General features: G+C 47.4%; 1 protein-coding gene across 8 annotated transcripts in view; it reads right to left on the bottom strand.

Annotated features, from left to right (window-relative positions):
- LOC128696241 (peroxisomal sarcosine oxidase) overlaps positions 1-22864 on the bottom strand; it is a 184629-nt gene that overhangs the window by 118911 nt on the left and 42854 nt on the right. For all 8 annotated transcript variants that reach the window (XR_011392938.1, XR_011392937.1, XM_070092561.1 and 5 more), the window contains 2 exons: positions 1714-1865; positions 847-975 (listed from right to left, as the gene is read on the bottom strand). Coding sequence is in view for 6 of the 8 variants with exons in the window: in XM_070092561.1 (XP_069948662.1) it covers positions 847-975; positions 1714-1865 (281 nt within the window). In the remaining 2 variants the exon portion in view is untranslated. The remainder of the gene's footprint in view (positions 1-846; positions 976-1713; positions 1866-22864) is intronic.

A 22864-nucleotide genomic window follows, 5' to 3' on the forward strand; every position in this document is an offset into this window, starting at 1 on the left:
ATCCAGCAGTCTGTCACTGCTGGAAGCCTCCATCAGTCTTGTTGCTGCTGGAAACATCCATCAGTCTTCTCACTGCTGGAAGCCCCTCACATACTTCTTGGTCGTTTCCTGTGAGCTCCCCACCTTCTTTCCTCAGCCTGATTACTTGGTCCTTGACTGTTGTCTTCCTCCTACGGGTCAGATTTGACTTTCGATGCTATGTCATTATCATACAGTCGCTGGGCCTCCCTCTTTATCTGTGCACACTCGTTTCAGACTCTTCGACTGATCTCCTGGGTCCTTCTGGCAGTTTGGTATACACATAAATGATATGCAAAGTATGTGGCCAGCCCTCTGGTCACTGTCTTGAACACTAAGTACTTAATTGTCCTCTTATTGGGGAATATAGAGATAGACAGTATAATAACCTGAGTGGTATGCCAATATATTTATTAATGATATGTAAGACATATTAAGCAAATTTCCAAAATCTGTTTGCAACAGATAAGTGAACTGAAGATATGAATCCAGTTGTACTCCTGATAACCCATTTGGGTCCTAGTTCCTAAGCCTTCTGTGTATCCATACGTTCTTGGCTACCATCCACAGGATGGACACAGGGGTGCACAACGAACTAGCTGCTTCGGCGGCAAAATCTAAAAAAAGTCTTTACTAATTTTAGCATAACTATTTACACTTTTAGTAAATATTTTTGACATTTTCTTCGCTATTACGAAGTCTATCAGCTAAAGTTGACATATGTAATTCTTGTACTGAATGAAATTCAAACCTTGTGATGGAATATAACAAGAACACAACACTAATTAATGTTCCCACCATATAACTGCTCTAACACAGAAGACAAACCCGTATTTGTCTTTGAGACACTGTGAGGTCAGCCAGACAGGTGTGTGACCGCCAGCCTCTACTGAGCCAGCGATCTTCTCCAAGAGCTGCCGTTGCTTTCCCAGGCCCAGTGCCAACAGCGATGCTGGCCTGTAACAAGCAGAAGAAAAATCTATTTGAAATACTTCAAACAAATATATTACGTGTTGGTAACACCATTCTCTACCTTGAGTCAAAAAAATATAATTATCTTTAATTAGTTCATTATCATCTACACTAGCTAGGTACAAGGTGCCCACTCTAGGAGCCATCAATATCGTGGAAGCTAGCATAGGTCTGGAGTCACAATCATGGAAGCTAACACAGGTCTAGAGTCACTGTAATGGAAGCTAACACAGGTCTAGAGTTAGTGTCATGGAAGCTAGCACAGGTCTAGTGTCACTGTCATGGAAGCTAACACAGGTCTAGAGTCACTATTATGGAAGCTAGCACAGGTCTAGAGTTACTATCAGGGAAGCAAGCTCATGTCTAGGGTCACTATCATAGAAGTTAGCATAGGTCTTGGGTACGGAGATACTGTCATGGAAGCTATCACAGGTCTAGTGTCACTATCATGGAAGCTAGCAAAAGTTTTGAGTCCAGAGTCACTATCTCAAGACGAGTGAGAGAGAATAAATGAGGTTCCATAATTCAAATGTGATTCTTTCTTTGAGATTGATAAAAAAAACTGCAACTACTTTATCATATAAGTGCTGAACACTTACATAAATAAAAGGACAGATCTCCCACAAGTTGGATGCCATACTTCAACCGGCGAACCAAGAAGAATGAAAGTGATATAACGACTGCCAATAATGCGAGATGAACTGTCAGTAAAGAAGGACTCACCTGAAGAGGTTACTGCCAGAGTCCTGCTGGAGACTCTCCCACTGAGTAAAGGCGTCTCTCATGATCCCAGTGAGAGCTGCATCTCCAAAGTTTGCCAGACGGTTGATGCGACTCTGGCCGTGGCTGCTGCCCCGGCTGTGAGGCAGCGGGAACTACACAGGGGAAAAAATGGCTTCCAGAATCAAGATGGTGAGAGAGGAGACAGGTGATGCTGGGAATAATTATGTAAACATAGAATAACAATGTTCCGTGAGTTTCCGTGACGAAATGACACGACTGATTTTGTTGCACTAACGGTGCTACTCTGTGGTGCGTAGCACTGATGGTGCTACTCTGTGGTGCGTAGCACTGATGGTGCTACTCTATGCTGCGGAGCACTGATGGTGCTACTCTGTGGTGCGGAGCACTGATGGTGCTACTCTATGCTGCGGAGCACTGATGGTGCTACTCTATGCTGCGTAGCACTGATGGTGCTACTCTATGCTGCGTAGCACTGATGGTGCTACTCTATGCTGCGTAGCACTGATGGCGCTACTCTATGCTGCGTAGCACTGATGGTGCTACTCTGTGGTGCGGAGCACTGATGGTGCTACTCTATGCTGCGGAGCACTGATGGTGCTACTCTATGATGCGGAGCACTGATGGTGCTACTCTATGCTGCGGAGCACTGATGGTGCTACTCTATGATGCGGAGCACTGATGGTGCTACTCTATGATGCGGAGCACTGATGGTGCTACTCTATGATGCGGAGCACTGATGGTGCTACTCTATGATGCGGAGCACTGATGGTGCTACTCTATGATGCGGAGCACTGATGGTGCTACTCTATGATGCGGAGCACTGATGGTGCTACTCTATGATGCAGAGCACTGATGGTGCTACTCTGTGGTGCGTAGCACTGATGGTGCTACTCTGTGGTGCGTAGCACTGATGGTGCTACTCTATGGTGCGGAGCACTGATGGTGCTACTCTGTGGTGCGTAGCACTGATGGTGCTACTCTATGGTGCGGAGCACTGATGGTGCTACTCTATGATGCGGAGCACTGATGGTGCTACTCTATGGTGCGTAGCACTGATGGTGCTACTCTTTGGTGCGGTGCCCTGATGGTGCTACTCTATGGTGTATATTACTGATGGTGTTACAGATCTCGGCGTGAGTATAACAACAAACACGTCTCCGGAGGTACACATCAACCAGACAACTGCTGTAGCATATGGGCGCCTGGCAAACCTGAGATTAACATTCCGATACCTCAGTAAGGAATCTTTCGAGACACTGTACACCGTGTTCGTCAGGCCCATACTGAAGTATGCAGCACCAATTTGGAGCCCACACCTGGTCAAGAACGTCAAGAAATTAGAGAAAGTGCAAAGGTTTGCGATAAGGTTAGTTCCAGAGCTAAGGGGAATATCCTAGGAAGAAAAGTTGAGGGAAATCGGCCTGACGACACTGGAGGACAGGAGGGATACGGGAGACATGATAACGATACACAAAATACTGCGTGGAATAGACAAGGTGGACAGAGACAAAATGTTCCATAGAGGGAACACATAAACCAGGGGTCACTCTTGGAAGTTGAAGACTCAGATGAGCCACAGGGATGTTAGGAAGTATTTCTTCAGTCATGGAGTGGTCAGGAAGTGGAACAGTCAGGCAAGCAATGTAGTGGAGGCAGGAACCATACATAGCTTTAAGACGAGGTATGATAAAGCTCATGGAGCAGGGAGAGAGAGGACCTAGTAGCGTTCAGTGAAGAGGCAGGACCAGGAGCTGAGTCTCGACCCCTGAAACTACAATTACGTGAGTACAATTAGGTGAGTACTATGGTGCATAGAACTGATGGTGTTACACTCTGGTGTACTCACCTATTTGTACTCACCTATTTGTGGCTGCAGGGTTCGAGTTTTAGCTCCTGGCCGCGCCTCTTCACTGGTTGCTACTGAGTCCTCTCTCTCCCTGCTCCATGAGCTTTATTAAACCTCGTCTTAAAACTATGTATGGTTCCTGCCTCCACTACGTCACTTTCTAGGCTATTCCACTGCCTGACAACTCTATGACTGAAGAAATACTTCCTAACATCCCTTTGACTCATCTGAGTCTTCAACTTCCAATTGTGGCCTCTTGTTTCTCTGTCCCCTCCCTGGAACATCTTGTCTTTGTCCATCTTGTCTATTCTGTGCATTATTTTATATGTCGTTATCATGTCTCCCCTGACCCTCCTGTCCTCCAGTGTCGACAGGCAGATTTACCTTAACTTTTCTTCATAGGACATTTCCCTTAGCTCTGTAACTAACCTTGTCACAAACCATTGCACTTTCTCTAATTTCTTGACGTGCTTGTTAAAGTGCGGGTTCCAAACAGGTGCTGCATGTGTGTAGTACTGATGGACATTGTCCTCAACGCTCTCCGGCCGTGTGGACGTGCTGCGCAAAAGCTCCTGCTTTCTCTGTTGCGCAACTTCCTGTTTTCTCCAAGATGGCTGCCAGTGGCCGCAGGAGGAGTAACACTGTGTGTGTTGACTTAGTCAAAGGGGCAATTTACCCTACAAATGCCTCTGTTTTGCTGCCGACGATCATCAGGGATACTTTCTGTGTTGCCAACGATGAGTTATATGGGATTGCTCTGAATGGTTCTACAAGGATTTTCGTCAAGTTCTGCACAGTGGAAGCTTACGAAAGGATGGTAACTAACTACCAGGAGAGATGTATCACTGTTTCATCTGGGCTGGAGGTACGCCTGCAGGATGCCTCCAGATACTACACCTGGGTGAGGATTCGGAATGTTCCTTTTGAAGCAGATGACGTGGATATTCGAGAGACTTTTCGAAGCTATGGTGAGGTACATGCTGTGACTTTGGAACGATGGACGGATGGAATCTATGCGGGGCTTCCTGCAGGATCCTCCAATATCAAGATGGCTTTGAGAAGACCTATCCCCTCGTATGTTGTCCTGGTGGATTTTAGGACACAGGTGTTTGTGACACGCAAAACGTGTCGACTGTGTGATGTTTTTGATCACATGGCAGCCGGGTGTGGTAAGGCTGCAGCTCCACGGTCAAAGGAAATGCCAGTAGCCACAGAGTTGTTGGTGGCTCCTTCATCTGCTGCGGTGGTTGCAGCAGGCAAAGGAAATTGGGAGGATGAAGTGGACGGTGTGGAGTAGTGTTGTGTGACGCTACCAGAAGCTTCGGTAGCTCCCCCACAGGAAGAACCTGAAGTGGAGCAGCAGCCTGTGGGAGTGGGGGAGGCTGGTGACCTACAGGAATTATCTGAACCTTTGCAGGAGATGATTAAGTCCTTCCTAGACGTGCCAGCGGAGGAGAACCCCGCTCTAGACGGGGGACTTCTGATGGTTGACGACCTGACTGGACAGGCCACGGGGTCGACGGGGTCAGGATCTGGCATGTTGCAGTTGTTGCAGGTGGACGCTGAGGTGCACAGGGAGAGTGGAAATAATGACATGGAGATTGAGGGGGCTTCTAGGAAGAGAGCTGGAGACCTGTCGGATGACGAGATCATTACTCCAGCTCAGCGACCTGGCAAGAAGATGTGGGCGGGAGTAACTAAGAAAGAGCAGAGTAGTACACAGGGGAGGGAGGGAATCAAGGAGGGCAAGAGTGTACGGGAGAAGTCAGGAGTAATAAAAAGCGTTGTAGACAGGACACAGAGACATAGAGGAAAGCCACCTTTTTTGCATCTTTAAGTGTTTAACTATATATGTGAATGGCCTAAGAGCTGAAGTTAAACGTGTATGGTTCGAGAATGTTTTGAGACGTTTTGATGGTGACGTGTGCTTTATACAGGAACACAGTTTTAAGTGTGGCAGAGAGTTGAAGTTGAAAGGGTTTAGGATGTATGCTGGTGGTTCAGGGAAACTAAAGGGTGGGGTGGCAGTGGCAGTGAGGGAATCCAGCCCATTTCAAGTGCTCGCGTGGGAAGAGGGGGGAGGGGAGAGTGGTGAGGGTGGAGGGGATCTGGGGGGAGATTAGAGTGTGTTTTCTGGGGATATATATGCTGGCTGATAGTAACAGACGGATAAAGGTGAATTTTATATGAGATGTTCTGCTTTTCCACTTGAGGGGTTTACCCATGGTTTCCATAGTAGGTGGGGACTGAAATTGTGTAATTGGAAATAAGGATGTGGAGCCGAGGGGTGCAGGGTGTGTGCTTGGGGTGTTGAGGGCTTTGTTGAGGGATGCAGGGGTTTATGATGTAGTCAGGGGTGATGGGTGGAAAGTGGAGCACACGTTTATGCGGAGGGGTTATGCAGCCAGATTAGATCGCATATACTTAACTCGTGAGATTACAGTAGAACGTGTGCTGACGGTTTACGTAGGTTTTTCGGACCATCGTGCCGTGTTGGCAGAGGTGGCATGGGATGGTATGGTTCGCCGGTATGCAGGGTATTGGAAAATGAATGTGAGGTTATTTCAGGGGGAGGGGGAGGGGTTTACATTCAGGGACTGGTGGAGATGATTCTGGGAGGCACGGAACATCAAGGAAGATGTTTTGGGATGGTGTGAGACGCAAGCTAAACGGCGGATTAAGGATTATTACCAGCATAGAGAATGGGATGATGCGCGGTGGAGGTTTGGATTACAGAAATACCTTGAGGGGCAGCTCAATGATTGCTATGAAGGGGGTGGGGTGGTAGGCATGGGAAAATTGAGGTTTTAAGGGGAAGATTGAAGGATATACAGAATTCTCGTTTTGATGCGATATGTGTGAGGGAAGGATTAGAAGAGGTACTATGGGTTGATAAACCGTCAGGATGTGTTTTGCAGAGGTTCAGGGAAAGACAGCAGATGACCACGATTATGGGATTAGAGGTGTGTAAAGGGGCAGGGGGCTATAGGGTGGGGCAGGCACTAAGAACCACTGATGGAATGAGTAACTATGCTGATCATTGGTTCAGGGAGAATTTTAAGCAGGGGGAGGGTGGAGGGAGGGAGGGAGAGATTATAGGGGAGGGAATTTGGGGAATTTTAGGGAAGAGAGGGTGGAGCTTGAAGGTAGGATCAGTGAGGAGGAGGTGGGGGAGGCGGTAATGAGCTTGAGTAGGGGAAAAGTGCCAGGGATGGATGGAATTCCTAACGATTTCTATATTGCACAGTGGGATTGTATGAAGGAATGTCTGGTCTCGTTGCTTAACTGTATGAAGGAAGGGGGAGTGTTGGGGGAAATGCAGGACACGGGAATAGTTGTTTTGGTTTATAAAGGAGGGGGGGAGGACCCTGGGTGCCTATAGGGCGATATCCCTCATGTGTGCTGATTATAAGATATTTGCAAAGGTTTTGGGCAATCGCATGAAGAAGGTGATTGACCTTGTTCTACATAAAGAACAGTATGGGATTCCAGGTCAAAGTATGCATGAGGGGCATGGAAGAATTAGGGATTTCGTGGAGGGCAGACATGGGGGGGGGGATCTTGGGGATCGATTGGAGGCATGCTTATGACTGTGTTGATAGACGTATGTTGTGGCGTATTTTACAAACACAGGGTTTTGGGGATGAGATTGTGCAGTGGGTGACTACTTTGTATACACCTGCGAGAGTCAGGGTACAAGTTAATGGGAAGTTAGGGCTGCCGGTACAGATGGGGGAGGGTTTGAGACAGGGTTGTCCCTTGTCACAAATCCTCTTTGCATGCATGCAGGACCCATTTTATAGGCTTACAGAGGAAGGAGTGTAGTAACAGGGAGGGAAGGGTCCTGGCAGATGTGGGATTGTGGGGTATGTGGATGACACCACAATGTTGGTGGGAGGGGAAATAGGATTGTGGAATGTGGGACTTATAATGGAGATTTTTGGTGGGGTGACTGGGATGAGGGTTAATGACGCAAAGTCTAAGTTAATGGAAGTAGGTACGTGGGTTGGGGGGTTTGGGAGAATTGTATGGGTGGAACGTTGCGGATAGACTTAAGATATGTGGGGTGGTGTACATGGAAGAGGCTGGGGAGGCGCAGAGGGTAAATTCAAGGGATGTTGTGAGTAGAGCGATGGGTAGGATGCGAGGGTGGAGGGCCGGGGATACAACGTTGCAGCAGAGGGTGATGGTGGTAAACACACTGGTGTATAGTAAAGTGTGGGGAGTGGCAGAAGTATATCCCCTGAGGACGTGTGATATTCAGGAACTGGAGAGGGGGGTTTTGAGGTATGTGTGGGGTTATGGGAGGCCGTGGCTTCGGAAGGAGGTGGTGATGACGGACGTGCGACTGGGTGGGCTGGGTCTCATACCTTTGGACACACGTGTCTAGAGTATATGTGAAGCAGAGGTAACTAAGGGCGGGAGGGGAGAGGGGTATAAGGGTGGGAGAGGTCATGGAGAATGTGAGGAAATGGTGTAAGGGGAAGGAGTTATTGATGTGTGAAGATATAATGCGTAATTTATTGACAATCCAGGATGCAAGGAAGGTAAAGGTTAGTAGGCTTGGGAGGACAGGTAGGCAGGGAGAGGTGATACAGGGACTAGATACATACCCGATGTATGATTGGAGGGGCATTTGGGAAGACTTTCGAAAGATTAGATTAAAGCTGAAGGTTCGTGAATTGGTATATAGGTTTTTTTCTGGGAATTCTAGCTACAAGGTCTGTACTATATAGAATGGGCTATGTAGGTGCGGGGAACTGTCAGCATTGTGGGGAGGAGGAGACAGCTTTTTATGCTGTATATTTTTGTGAAAACTTGGGGGTTGTAAGGACATGGTTAGCGAGAATCCTAGGTATAGTGGCGGGGGGGGGGAGTAACATCTCGACCTTGAGGGCGTTGCACTTTGATGTGGGTGGGGTTTCTAAGGACATTCGGCGGGCTGTGATGTACGTGGTGGCAGAATTTTTGTATGTTTCTTGGGGTATGCGGAAGGTGGGGGGTGATTACAGGGTGAGGGCACTTGCAGCGAGTGTGTATCGTACAGTTTGCAGGAATAGGCTACTATATGGGAAGGTGTGGGTAAATAGATCCCAGTGGGTTATCGTAATCTGACGGTAGGTGTTTTGTTAGGGTTGGGTGCAGGGTAGAGCTGGAATGGGTGTATTCCCTGAGTCTGTCACTTCTGTTCTGTTTTGAGATTAGTGGAGGATGGAATGCGAATAAAAGTGTGTTGTATTGGAGTATATGGGTGTGCAGTTGTTAGGCATGAGGGGGGGGGCGTAGGGGGGGGGGTGACCTGGTGACCTGTGATTAAGAGACATGGGTTTATGACTTTAGACTTCAGGTACAAGCTTGAGCATGTAAGGGAGCGTAAGTTTGTGTTTTTAATATAGACAGTATGGGGTCAGGGGATGACAGGGGGTGGTTTTCTGAAGTGTCTTGTGCCTGGATGGATTTTTAATGATGGAGGTAGTACTGCTCTGCACGTGTATTATTAAGAGCAATGTTATATTATCTATTTCAGTGTGTCAAAGAGTAGGTCTGATAATGTTCCGAATACTTGTTACTATACATCAATATCTTATTGAACATTTTAAAACATAAATAAGGGAATATGTATTTAGTGTGTGAGTTTCATTATCTAGTGCACAGTTACCATTTTTAGTTGACATTCTATATTATTGTCAAGTAATGTTCTTATCTATTTTTTGTCATAACTTTTAATTATGTTAATTAATTATTTTATAAGTTAAGTGAACAATAGTCAGACGTTGTGACGTCTAGTGTAAGCGGCATTTAATTTTGCAGTGGGGAAAAGTGGGGGTGTAAGTGTTACAAAAAAACGCGATTCTAAAAGCTTAGAGATCTCCAGGTAATACTAGAATGGACTGCCCTTCTAGCATCCAGCCTGTTACTGGGTTTTCGTAACAAGTAGTCAGTATCCTTGTCCAATTATCCATTAGAATTCAGTAAGATTCAATAGTGCTTCAGGATTACAACTGGTAGGCTACTAACTAGAGAAATTAAAATTTAATAAATTTATTAAGTTGTCTAGGCGTATATCAAATTAAATTAATCACAGTAATCAACAAAATAAGAATAATTACTTCTCTCGTATACAGTAGTATTGTGCCGAAAGCACATATAACATTTATAAGTCTCAAGTACCGTCTGGTACATTAACATTTAATAAGATATTAAAAATATGTACAAGTAAGTTTGTGTGTATGTGTGTAAGTGCTCTAAGTAGTTCGCTATGTCTCACGACTCGACTAGACTTATACAAATGACTGAAAAAGTCCTCAAATAAACTAGCTTCTTGACCAACTGGCAGTCAGAACAGTCTGCTTGAACAATAAAAAGAATGCTAAGGCCAATAGCAATATAACAAGCAACTGCAACACAGAATTAGGAACAAGGAGATAATATAACGACACAAAGTAGGGACCATCAGCAGATCCTCCACAAAAGTCACAAAACTCCCAACAACTGAATCTAAGTTCAGCATAAGAAAATCCCAACTGTGATAATACACAGATACCAGTACATTCCTGACCAGCCTGGCTGTGGCTCGTACGTTGGTTTGCGTGCAGCCAGAAGTAACAGCCTGGTTGATCAGGCTCTGATCCACCAGGAGGCCTGGTCACAGACCGGACCGTGGGGGCGTTGACCCCCGGAACTCTCTCCAAGTAAACTCCAGGTACAAGTTAGGTCAGAAGCTACAGCTCAGGACCTGAGTTGCTCAGAGTGTCTATGCGACACACAACCTCAGTACAACGTCGAAAATCACTAAGTCTATACAATGTTCTGTGAACAGAGTTCTACAGAACTAACAAGAATAATGAGACACACAATCTGTCCAACCACCAAAGAGAGTCTAGACCAGACTGAATACTTCAGGTGAGGTGAGGACACCCCACCCTCGATTACGTGATAGCTCCGTGGACAGTACTGCCCAGTAACAGAAGCCGGCAGAGTAACAATCAAAGCTGTTTTTAGCACAGGAGTTAGTAAGTTAGTAAGTAAGTTAGTAAGGGATAAAAAACATAGTGGATGAGGGATGTTTTGTGTCAGCACAAAGTGCAACCTGCAGTCTGTATTTAGCATATGAAAAATTATGTTTTTGTGGCGGAGCCGATAATAGGATTCTTTTATTTATTTTAATGTATTGAAATGTAATTTTAAATAAAATATATATAAAAAAAGTACTGATGGTGTTACACTCTGGTGTGTGGTACTGATGGTGTTACACTCTGGTGTGTGGTACTGATGGTGTTACACTCTGGTGTGTGGTACTGATGGTGTTACACTCTGGTGTGTGGTACTGATGGTGTTACACTCTGGTGTGTGGTACTGATGGTGTTACACTCTGGTGTGTGGTACTGATGGTGTTACACTCTGGTGTGTGGTACTGATGGTGTTACACTCTGGTGTGTGGTACTGATGGTGTTACACTCTGGTGTGTGGTACTGATGGTGTTACACTCTGGTGTGTGGTACTGATGGTGTTACACTCTGGTGTGTACTGGTACTGATGGTGTTACACTCTGGTGTTACACTCTGGTGTGTGGTACTGATGGTGTTACACTCTGGTGTGTGGTACTGATGGTGTTACACTCTGGTGTGTGGTACTGATGGTGTTACACTCTGGTGTGTGGTACTGATGGTGTTACACTCTGGTGTGTGGTACTGATGGTGTTACACTCTGGTGTGTGGTACTGATGGTGTTACACTCTGGTGTGTGGTACTGATGGTGTTACACTCTGGTGTGTGGTACTGATGGTGTTACACTCTGGTGTGTGGTACTGATGGTGTTACACTCTGGTGTGTGGTACTGATGGTGTTACACTCTGGTGTGTGGTACTGATGGTGTTACACTCTGGTGTGTGGTACTGGTGTTACACTCTGGTGTGTGGTACTGATGGTGTTACACTCTGGTGTGTGGTACTGATGGTGTTACACTCTGGTGTGTGGTACTGATGGTGTTACACTCTGGTGTGTGGTACTGATGGTGTTACACTCTGGTGTGTGGTACTGATGGTGTTACACTCTGGTGTGTGGTACTGATGGTGTTACACTCTGGTGTGTGGTACTGATGGTGTTACACTCTGGTGTGTGGTACTGATGGTGTTACACTCTGGTGTGTGGTACTGATGGTGTTACACTCTGGTGTGTGGTACTGATGGTGTTACACTCTGGTGTGTGGTACTGATGGTGTTACACTCTGGTGTGTGGTACTGATGGTGTTACACTCTGGTGTGTGGTACTGATGGTGTTACACTCTGGTGTGTGGTACTGATGGTGTTACACTCTGGTGTGTGGTACTGATGGTGTTACACTCTGGTGTGTGGTACTGATGGTGTTACACTCTGGTGTGTGGTACTGATGGTGTTACACTCTGGTGTGTGGTACTGATGGTGTTACACTCTGGTGTGTGGTACTGATGGTGTTACACTCTGGTGTGTGGTACTGATGGTGTTACACTCTGGTGTGTGGTACTGATGGTGTTACACTCTGGTGTGTGGTACTGATGGTGTTACACTCTGGTGTGTGGTACTGATGGTGTTACACTCTGGTGTGTGGTACTGATGGTGTTACACTCTGGTGTGTGGTACTGATGGTGTTACACTCTGGTGTGTGGTACTGATGGTGTTACACTCTGGTGTGTGGTACTGATGGTGTTACACTCTGGTGTGTGGTACTGATGGTGTTACACTCTGGTGTGTGGTACTGATGGTGTTACACTCTGGTGTGTGGTACTGATGGTGTTACACTCTGGTGTGTGGTACTGATGGTGTTACACTCTGGTGTGTGGTACTGATGGTGTTACACTCTGGTGTGTGGTACTGATGGTGTTACACTCTGGTGTGTGGTACTGATGGTGTTACACTCTGGTGTGTGGTACTGATGGTGTTACACTCTGGTGTGTGGTACTGATGGTGTTACACTCTGGTGTGTGGTACTGATGGTGTTACACTCTGGTGTGTGGTACTGATGGTGTTACACTCTGGTGTGTGGTACTGATGGTGTTACACTCTGGTGTGTGGTACTGATGGTGTTACACTCTGGTGTGTGGTACTGATGGTGTTACACTCTGGTGTGTGGTACTGATGGTGTTACACTCTGGTGTGTGGTACTGATGGTGTTACACTCTGGTGTGTGGTACTGATGGTGTTACACTCTGGTGTGTGGTACTGATGGTGTTACACTCTGGTGTGTGGTACTGATGGTGTTACACTCTGGTGTGTGGTACTGATGGTGTTACACTCTGGTGTGTGGTACTGATGGTGTTACACTCTGGTGTGTGGTACTGATGGTGTTACACTCTGGTGTGTGGTACTGATGGTGTTACACTCTGGTGTGTGGTACTGATGGTGTTACACTCTGGTGTGTGGTACTGATGGTGTTACACTCTGGTGTGTGGTACTGATGGTGTTACACTCTGGTGTGTGGTACTGATGGTGTTACACTCTGGTGTGTGGTACTGATGGTGTTATGGTGTTACACTCTGGTGTGTGGTACTGATGGTGTTACACTCTGGTGTGTGGTACTGATGGTGTTACACTCTGGTGTGTGGTACTGATGGTGTTACACTCTGGTGTGTGGTACTGATGGTGTTACACTCTGGTGTGTGGTACTGATGGTGTTACACTCTGGTGTGTGGTACTGATGGTGTTACACTCTGGTGTGTGGTACTGATGGTGTTACACTCTGGTGTGTGGTACTGATGGTGTTACACTCTGGTGTGTGGTACTGATGGTGTTACACTCTGGTGTGTGGTACTGATGGTGTTACACTCTGGTGTGTGGTACTGATGGTGTTACACTCTGGTGTGTGGTACTGATGGTGTTACACTCTGGTGTGTGGTACTGATGGTGTTACACTCTGGTGTGTGGTACTGATGGTGTTACACTCTGGTGTGTGGTACTGATGGTGTTACACTCTGGTGTGTGGTACTGATGGTGTTACACTCTGGTGTGTGGTACTGACTGATGGTGTTACACTCTGGTGTGTGGTACTGATGGTGTTACACTCTGGTGTGTGGTACTGATGGTGTTACACTCTGGTGTGTGGTACTGATGGTGTTACACTCTGGTGTGTGGTACTGATGGTGTTACACTCTGGTGTGTGGTACTGATGGTGTTACACTCTGGTGTGTGGTACTGATGGTGTTACACTCTGGTGTGTGGTACTGATGGTGTTACACTCTGGTGTGTGGTACTGATGGTGTTACACTCTGGTGTGTGGTACTGATGGTGTTACACTCTGGTGTGTGGTACTGATGGTGTTACACTCTGGTGTGTGGTACTGATGGTGTTACACTCTGGTGTGTGGTACTGATGGTGTTACACTCTGGTGTGTGGTACTGATGGTGTTACACTCTGGTGTGTGGTACTGATGGTGTTACACTCTGGTGTGTGGTACTGATGGTGTTACACTCTGGTGTGTGGTACTGATGGTGTTACACTCTGGTGTGTGGTACTGATGGTGTTACACTCTGGTGTGTGGTACTGATGGTGTTACACTCTGGTGTGTGGTACTGATGGTGTTACACTCTGGTGTGTGGTACTGATGGTGTTACACTCTGGTGTGTGGTACTGATGGTGTTACACTCTGGTGTGTGGTACTGATGGTGTTACACTCTGGTGTGTGGTACTGATGGTGTTACACTCTGGTGTGTGGTACTGATGGTGTTACACTCTGGTGTGTGGTACTGATGGTGTTACACTCTGGTGTGTGGTACTGATGGTGTTACACTCTGGTGTGTGGTACTGATGGTGTTACACTCTGGTGTGTGGTACTGATGGTGTTACACTCTGGTGTGTGGTACTGATGGTGTTACACTCTGGTGTGTGGTACTGATGGTGTTACACTCTGGTGTGTGGTACTGATGGTGTTACACTCTGGTGTGTGGTACTGATGGTGTTACACTCTGGTGTGTGGTACTGATGGTGTTACACTCTGGTGTGTGGTACTGATGGTGTTACACTCTGGTGTGTGGTACTGATGGTGTTACACTCTGGTGTGTGGTACTGATGGTGTTACACTCTGGTGTGTGGTACTGATGGTGTTACACTCTGGTGTGTGGTACTGATGGTGTTACACTCTGGTGTGTGGTACTGATGGTGTTACACTCTGGTGTGTGGTACTGATGGTGTTACACTCTGGTGTGTGGTACTGATGGTGTTACACTCTGGTGTGTGGTACTGATGGTGTTACACTCTGGTGTGTGGTACTGATGGTGTTACACTCTGGTGTGTGGTACTGATGGTGTTACACTCTGGTGTGTGGTACTGATGGTGTTACACTCTGGTGTGTGGTACTGATGGTGTTACACTCTGGTGTGTGGTACTGATGGTGTTACACTCTGGTGTGTGGTACTGATGGTGTTACACTCTGGTGTGTGGTACTGATGGTGTTACACTCTGGTGTGTGGTACTGATGGTGTTACACTCTGGTGTGTGGTACTGATGGTGTTACACTCTGGTGTGTGGTACTGATGGTGTTACACTCTGGTGTGTGGTACTGATGGTGTTACACTCTGGTGTGTGGTACTGATGGTGTTACACTCTGGTGTGTGGTACTGATGGTGTTACACTCTGGTGTGTGGTACTGATGGTGTTACACTCTGGTGTGTGGTACTGATGGTGTTACACTCTGGTGTGTGGTACTGATGGTGTTACACTCTGGTGTGTGGTACTGATGGTGTTACACTCTGGTGTGTGGTACTGATGGTGTTACACTCTGGTGTGTGGTACTGATGGTGTTACACTCTGGTGTGTGGTACTGATGGTGTTACACTCTGGTGTGTGGTACTGATGGTGTTACACTCTGGTGTGTGGTACTGATGGTGTTACACTCTGGTGTGTGGTACTGATGGTGTTACACTCTGGTGTGTGGTACTGATGGTGTTACACTCTGGTGTGTGGTACTGATGGTGTTACACTCTGGTGTGTGGTACTGATGGTGTTACACTCTGGTGTGTGGTACTGATGGTGTTACACTCTGGTGTGTGGTACTGATGGTGTTACACTCTGGTGTGTGGTACTGATGGTGTTACACTCTGGTGTGTGGTACTGATGGTGTTACACTCTGGTGTGTGGTACTGATGGTGTTACACTCTGGTGTGTGGTACTGATGGTGTTACACTCTGGTGTGTGGTACTGATGGTGTTACACTCTGGTGTGTGGTACTGATGGTGTTACACTCTGGTGTGTGGTACTGATGGTGTTACACTCTGGTGTGTGGTACTGATGGTGTTACACTCTGGTGTGTGGTACTGATGGTGTTACACTCTGGTGTGTGGTACTGATGGTGTTACACTCTGGTGTGTGGTACTGATGGTGTTACACTCTGGTGTGTGGTACTGATGGTGTTACACTCTGGTGTGTGGTACTGATGGTGTTACACTCTGGTGTGTTCTGATGGTGTTACACTCTGGTGTGTGGTACTGATGGTGTTACACTCTGGTGTGTGGTACTGATGGTGTTACACTCTGGTGTGTGGTACTGATGGTGTTACACTCTGGTGTGTGGTACTGATGGTGTTACACTCTGGTGTGTGGTACTGATGGTGTTACACTCTGGTGTGTGGTACTGATGGTGTTACACTCTGGTGTGTGGTACTGATGGTGTTACACTCTGGTGTGTGGTACTGATGGTGTTACACTCTGGTGTGTGGTACTGATGGTGTTACACTCTGGTGTGTGGTACTGATGGTGTTACACTCTGGTGTGTGGTACTGATGGTGTTACACTCTGGTGTGTGGTACTGATGGTGTTACACTCTGGTGTGTGGTACTGATGGTGTTACACTCTGGTGTGTGGTACTGATGGTGTTTGAATCTGGTGTGTGGTACTGATGGTGTTACACTCTGGTGTGTGGTACTGATGGTGTTACACTCTGGTGTGTGGTACTGATGGTGTTACACTCTGGTGTGTGGTACTGATGGTGTTACACTCTGGTGTGTGGTACTGATGGTGTTACACTCTGGTGTGTGGTACTGATGGTGTTACACTCTGGTGTGTGGTACTGATGGTGTTACACTCTGGTGTGTGGTACTGACACTCTGGTGTGTCACACTCTGGTGTGTGGTACTGATGGTGTTACACTCTGGTGTGTGGTACTGATGGTGTTACACTCTGGTGTGTGGTACTGATGGTGTTACACTCTGGTGTGTGGTACTGATGGTGTTACACTCTGGTGTGTGGTACTGATGGTGTTACACTCTGGTGTGTGGTACTGATGGTGTTACACTCTGGTGTGTGGTACTGATGGTGTTACACTCTGGTGTGTGGTACTGATGGTGTTACACTCTGGTGTGTGGTACTGATGGTGTTACACTCTGGTGTGTGGTACTGATGGTGTTACACTCTGGTGTGTGGTACTGATGGTGTTACACTCTGGTGTGTGGTACTGATGGTGTTACACTCTGGTGTGTGGTACTGATGGTGTTACACTCTGGTGTGTGGTACTGATGGTGTTACACTCTGGTGTGTGGTACTGATGGTGTTACACTCTGGTGTGTGGTACTGATGGTGTTACACTCTGGTGTGTGGTACTGATGGTGTTACACTCTGGTGTGTGGTACTGACACTCTGGTGTGTACTGATGGTGTTACTCTGGTGTGTGGTACTGATGGTGTTACACTCTGGTGTGTGGTACTGATGGTGTTACACTCTGGTGTGTGGTACTGATGGTGTTACACTCTGGTGTGTGGTACTGATGGTGTTACACTCTGGTGTGTGGTACTGATGGTGTTACACTCTGGTGTGTGGTACTGATGGTGTTACACTCTGGTGTGTGGTACTGATGGTGTTACACTCTGGTGTGTGGTACTGATGGTGTTACACTCTGGTGTGTGGTACTGATGGTGTTACACTCTGGTGTGTGGTACTGATGGTGTTACACTCTGGTGTGTGGTACTGATGGTGTTACACTCTGGTGTGTGGTACTGATGGTGTTACACTCTGGTGTGTGGTACTGATGGTGTTACACTCTGGTGTGTGGTACTGATGGTGTTACACTCTGGTGTGTGGTACTGATGGTGTTACACTCTGGTGTGTGGTACTGATGGTGTTACACTCTGGTGTGTGGTACTGATGGTGTTACACTCTGGTGTGTGGTACTGATGGTGTTACACTCTGGTGTGTGGTACTGATGGTGTTACACTCTGGTGTGTGGTACTGATGGTGTTACACTCTGGTGTGTGGTACTGACACTCTGGTGTGTGGTACACTCTGGTGTGTGGTACTGATGGTGTTACACTCTGGTGTGTGGTACTGATGGTGTTACACTCTGGTGTGTGGTACTGATGGTGTTACACTCTGGTGTGTGGTACTGATGGTGTTACACTCTGGTGTGTGGTACTGATGGTGTTACACTCTGGTGTGTGGTACTGATGGTGTTACACTCTGGTGTGTGGTACTGATGGTGTTACACTCTGGTGTGTGGTACTGATGGTGTTACACTCTGGTGTGTGGTACTGATGGTGTTACACTCTGGTGTGTGGTACTGATGGTGTTACACTCTGGTGTGTGGTACTGATGGTGTTACACTCTGGTGTGTGGTACTGATGGTGTTACACTCTGGTGTGTGGTACTGATGGTGTTACACTCTGGTGTGTGGTACTGATGGTGTTACACTCTGGTGTGTGGTACTGATGGTGTTACACTCTGGTGTGTGGTACTGATGGTGTTACACTCTGGTGTGTGGTACTGATGGTGTTACACTCTGGTGTGTGGTACTGATGGTGTTACACTCTGGTGTGTGGTACTGATGGTGTTCTGGTGTGTGGTACACTCTGGTGTGTGGTACTGATGGTGTTACACTCTGGTGTGTGGTACTGATGGTGTTACACTCTGGTGTGTGGTACTGATGGTGTTACACTCTGGTGTGTGGTACTGACACTCTGGTGTGTGGTACACTCTGGTGTGTGGTACTGATGGTGTTACACTCTGGTGTGTGGTACTGATGGTGTTACACTCTGGTGTGTGGTACTGATGGTGTTACACTCTGGTGTGTGGTACTGATGGTGTTACACTCTGGTGTGTGGTACTGATGGTGTTACACTCTGGTGTGTGGTACTGATGGTGTTACACTCTGGTGTGTGGTACTGATGGTGTTACACTCTGGTGTGTGGTACTGATGGTGTTACACTCTGGTGTGTGGTACTGATGGTGTTACACTCTGGTGTGTGGTACTGATGGTGTTACACTCTGGTGTGTGGTACTGATGGTGTTACACTCTGGTGTGTGGTACTGATGGTGTTACACTCTGGTGTGTGGTACTGATGGTGTTACACTCTGGTGTGTGGTACTGATGGTGTTACACTCTGGTGTGTGGTACTGATGGTGTTACACTCTGGTGTGTGGTACTGATGGTGTTACACTCTGGTGTGTGGTACTGATGGTGTTACACTCTGGTGTGTGGTACTGATGGTGTTACACTCTGGTGTGTGGTACTGATGGTGTTACACTCTGGTGTGTGGTACTGATGGTGTTACACTCTGGTGTGTGGTACTGATGGTGTTACACTCTGGTGTGTGGTACTGATGGTGTTACACTCTGGTGTGTGGTACTGATGGTGTTACACTCTGGTGTGTGGTACTGATGGTGTTACACTCTGGTGTGTGGTACTGATGGTGTTACACTCTGGTGTGTGGTACTGATGGTGTTACACTCTGGTGTGTGGTACTGATGGTGTTACACTCTGGTGTGTGGTACTGATGGTGTTACACTCTGGTGTGTGGTACTGATGGTGTTACACTCTGGTGTGTGGTACTGATGGTGTTACACTCTGGTGTGTGGTACTGATGGTGTTACACTCTGGTGTGTGGTACTGATGGTGTTACACTCTGGTGTGTGGTACTGATGGTGTTACACTCTGGTGTGTGGTACTGATGGTGTTACACTCTGGTGTGTGGTACTGATGGTGTTACACTCTGGTGTGTGGTACTGATGGTGTTACACTCTGGTGTGTGGTACTGATGGTGTTACACTCTGGTGTGTGGTACTGATGGTGTTACACTCTGGTGTGTGGTACTGATGGTGTTACACTCTGGTGTGTGGTACTGATGGTGTTACACTCTGGTGTGTGGTACTGATGGTGTTACACTCTGGTGTGTGGTACTGATGGTGTTACACTCTGGTGTGTGGTACTGATGGTGTTACACTCTGGTGTGTGGTACTGATGGTGTTACACTCTGGTGTGTGGTACTGATGGTGTTACACTCTGGTGTGTGGTACTGATGGTGTTACACTCTGGTGTGTGGTACTGATGGTGTTACACTCTGGTGTGTGGTACTGATGGTGTTACACTCTGGTGTGTGGTACTGATGGTGTTACACTCTGGTGTGTGGTACTGATGGTGTTACACTCTGGTGTGTGGTACTGATGGTGTTACACTCTGGTGTGTGGTACTGATGGTGTTACACTCTGGTGTGTGGTACTGATGGTGTTACACTCTGGTGTGTGGTACTGATGGTGTTACACTCTGGTGTGTGGTACTGATGGTGTTACACTCTGGTGTGTGGTACTGATGGTGTTACACTCTGGTGTGTGGTACTCACTCTGGTGTGTGGTACTGATGGTGTTACACTCTGGTGTGTGGTACTGATGGTGTTACACTCTGGTGTGTGGTACTGATGGTGTTACACTCTGGTGTGTGGTACTGATGGTGTTACACTCTGGTGTGTGGTACTGATGGTGTTACACTCTGGTGTGTGGTACTGATGGTGTTACACTCTGGTGTGTGGTACTGATGGTGTTACACTCTGGTGTGTGGTACTGATGGTGTTACACTCTGGTGTGTGGTACTGATGGTGTTACACTCTGGTGTGTGGTACTGATGGTGTTACACTCTGGTGTGTGGTACTGATGGTGTTACACTCTGGTGTGTGGTACTGATGGTGTTACACTCTGGTGTGTGGTACTGATGGTGTTACACTCTGGTGTGTGGTACTGACACTGGTGTGTACACTCTGGTGTGTGGTACTGATGGTGTTACACTCTGGTGTGTGGTACTGATGGTGTTACACTCTGGTGTGTGGTACTGATGGTGTTACACTCTGGTGTGTGGTACTGATGGTGTTACACTCTGGTGTGTGGTACTGATGGTGTTACACTCTGGTGTGTGGTACTGATGGTGTTACACTCTGGTGTGTGGTACTGATGGTGTTACACTCTGGTGTGTGGTACTGATGGTGTTACACTCTGGTGTGTGGTACTGATGGTGTTACACTCTGGTGTGTGGTACTGATGGTGTTACACTCTGGTGTGTGGTACTGATGGTGTTACACTCTGGTGTGTGGTACTGATGGTGTTACACTCTGGTGTGTGGTACTGATGGTGTTACACTCTGGTGTGTGGTACTGATGGTGTTACACTCTGGTGTGTGGTACTGATGGTGTTACACTCTGGTGTGTGGTACTGATGGTGTTACACTCTGGTGTGTGGTACTGATGGTGTTACACTCTGGTGTGTGGTACTGATGGTGTTACACTCTGGTGTGTGGTACTGATGGTGTTACACTCTGGTGTGTGGTACTGATGGTGTTACACTCTGGTGTGTGGTACTGATGGTGTTACACTCTGGTGTGTGGTACTGATGGTGTTACACTCTGGTGTGTGGTACTGATGGTGTTACACTCTGGTGTGTGGTACTGATGGTGTTACACTCTGGTGTGTGGTACTGATGGTGTTACACTCTGGTGTGTGGTACTGATGGTGTTACACTCTGGTGTGTGGTACTGATGGTGTTACACTCTGGTGTGTGGTACTGATGGTGTTACACTCTGGTGTGTGGTACTGATGGTGTTACACTCTGGTGTGTGGTACTGATGGTGTTACACTCTGGTGTGTGGTACTGATGGTGTTACACTCTGGTGTGTGGTACTGATGGTGTTACACTCTGGTGTGTGGTACTGATGGTGTTACACTCTGGTGTGTGGTACTGATGGTGTTACACTCTGGTGTGTGGTACTGATGGTGTTACACTCTGGTGTGTGGTACTGATGGTGTTACACTCTGGTGTGTGGTACTGATGGGCCCTGATCCATCGGGAGGCCTGGTCATGGACCGGGTCGCGGGGGCGTTGATCCCCGGAATAACCTCCAGGTAACCTCTAGGTATCTAGGTTAGAGTGGGCGGGCGGTGTAACTACCTGTACGGCGCAGTGGTACATGCAGGATCCATGCATAGTCAGTTTGGAACCCTCACCTAGCCAAGCATATAAGGAAACTAGAGAAAGTGCAAAGGTTTGCAACAAGACTAGTCCAGAAGCTAAGGGGTATATCCTACGAGGGGAGGTTAAGGGAAATCGACTTGACGACACTGGAAACAGGAAAGATAGGGGGCATATAATAACAACATATAAAATACTGAGAGGAATCGACGAGTTGGACAGAGACAGGATGTCTCAAAGATGGGACACAGCAACACGGGGCCGCAGTTGGAAGTTGAAGACACAGATGAACCACAGGAAAGGTAGGAAGTATTTCTTAACTCACAGAGTTGTCAGGAAGTGAAATAGTCTGGGTAGTGATGTAGTGGAGGCATGATCCATACATTGCTTTAAGAAGAGGTATGAAAAAGCTCAGGGAGCAGAGAGAGAAAGAAGAGCTAATAGCGATCAGTGAAGAGGTGGGGCCAGGAGCTGTGACTCGACCCCTGCAACCTCAACTAGGTGAGTACAACTAGGTGAGCACACACAAACATACAGAAGTTTGGGGTGAGTATTGCGCTGAACTTATTACGTCTACCACCGTTGTTACACCTACTGGCACTGTTGCTACACCTGCTGCCACTGTTGCTACACCTGCTGCCACTGTTGCTACACCTGCTGCTGTTGCTACACCTACTGGCACTGTTGCTACACCTGCTGCCACTGTTGCTACACCTGCTGCCACTGTTGCTACACCTGCTGCCACTGTTGCTACACCTGCTGCCACTGTTGCTACACCTGCTGCCACTGTTGCTACACCTGCTGCCACTGTTGCTACACCTGCTGCCACTGTTGATACACCTGCTACTGTTGCTACACCTGCCACAGTTGCTACACCTGCTGCCACTGTTGCTACACCTGCTGCCACTGTTGCTACACCTGCTGCCACTGTTGCTACACCTGCTGCCACTGTTGCTACACCTGCTGCCACTGTTGCTACACCTGCTGCCACTGTTGCTACACCTGCTGCCACTGTTGCTACACCTACTGCCACTGTGGCTACACCTGCTGCCACTGTTGCTACACCTACTGCCACTGTTGCTACACCTGCTACCACTGTTG

Source organism: Cherax quadricarinatus, chromosome 39 (genome assembly GCF_038502225.1).
Source record: "Cherax quadricarinatus isolate ZL_2023a chromosome 39, ASM3850222v1, whole genome shotgun sequence".
Lineage (NCBI taxonomy): Eukaryota > Metazoa > Arthropoda > Malacostraca > Decapoda > Parastacidae > Cherax > Cherax quadricarinatus.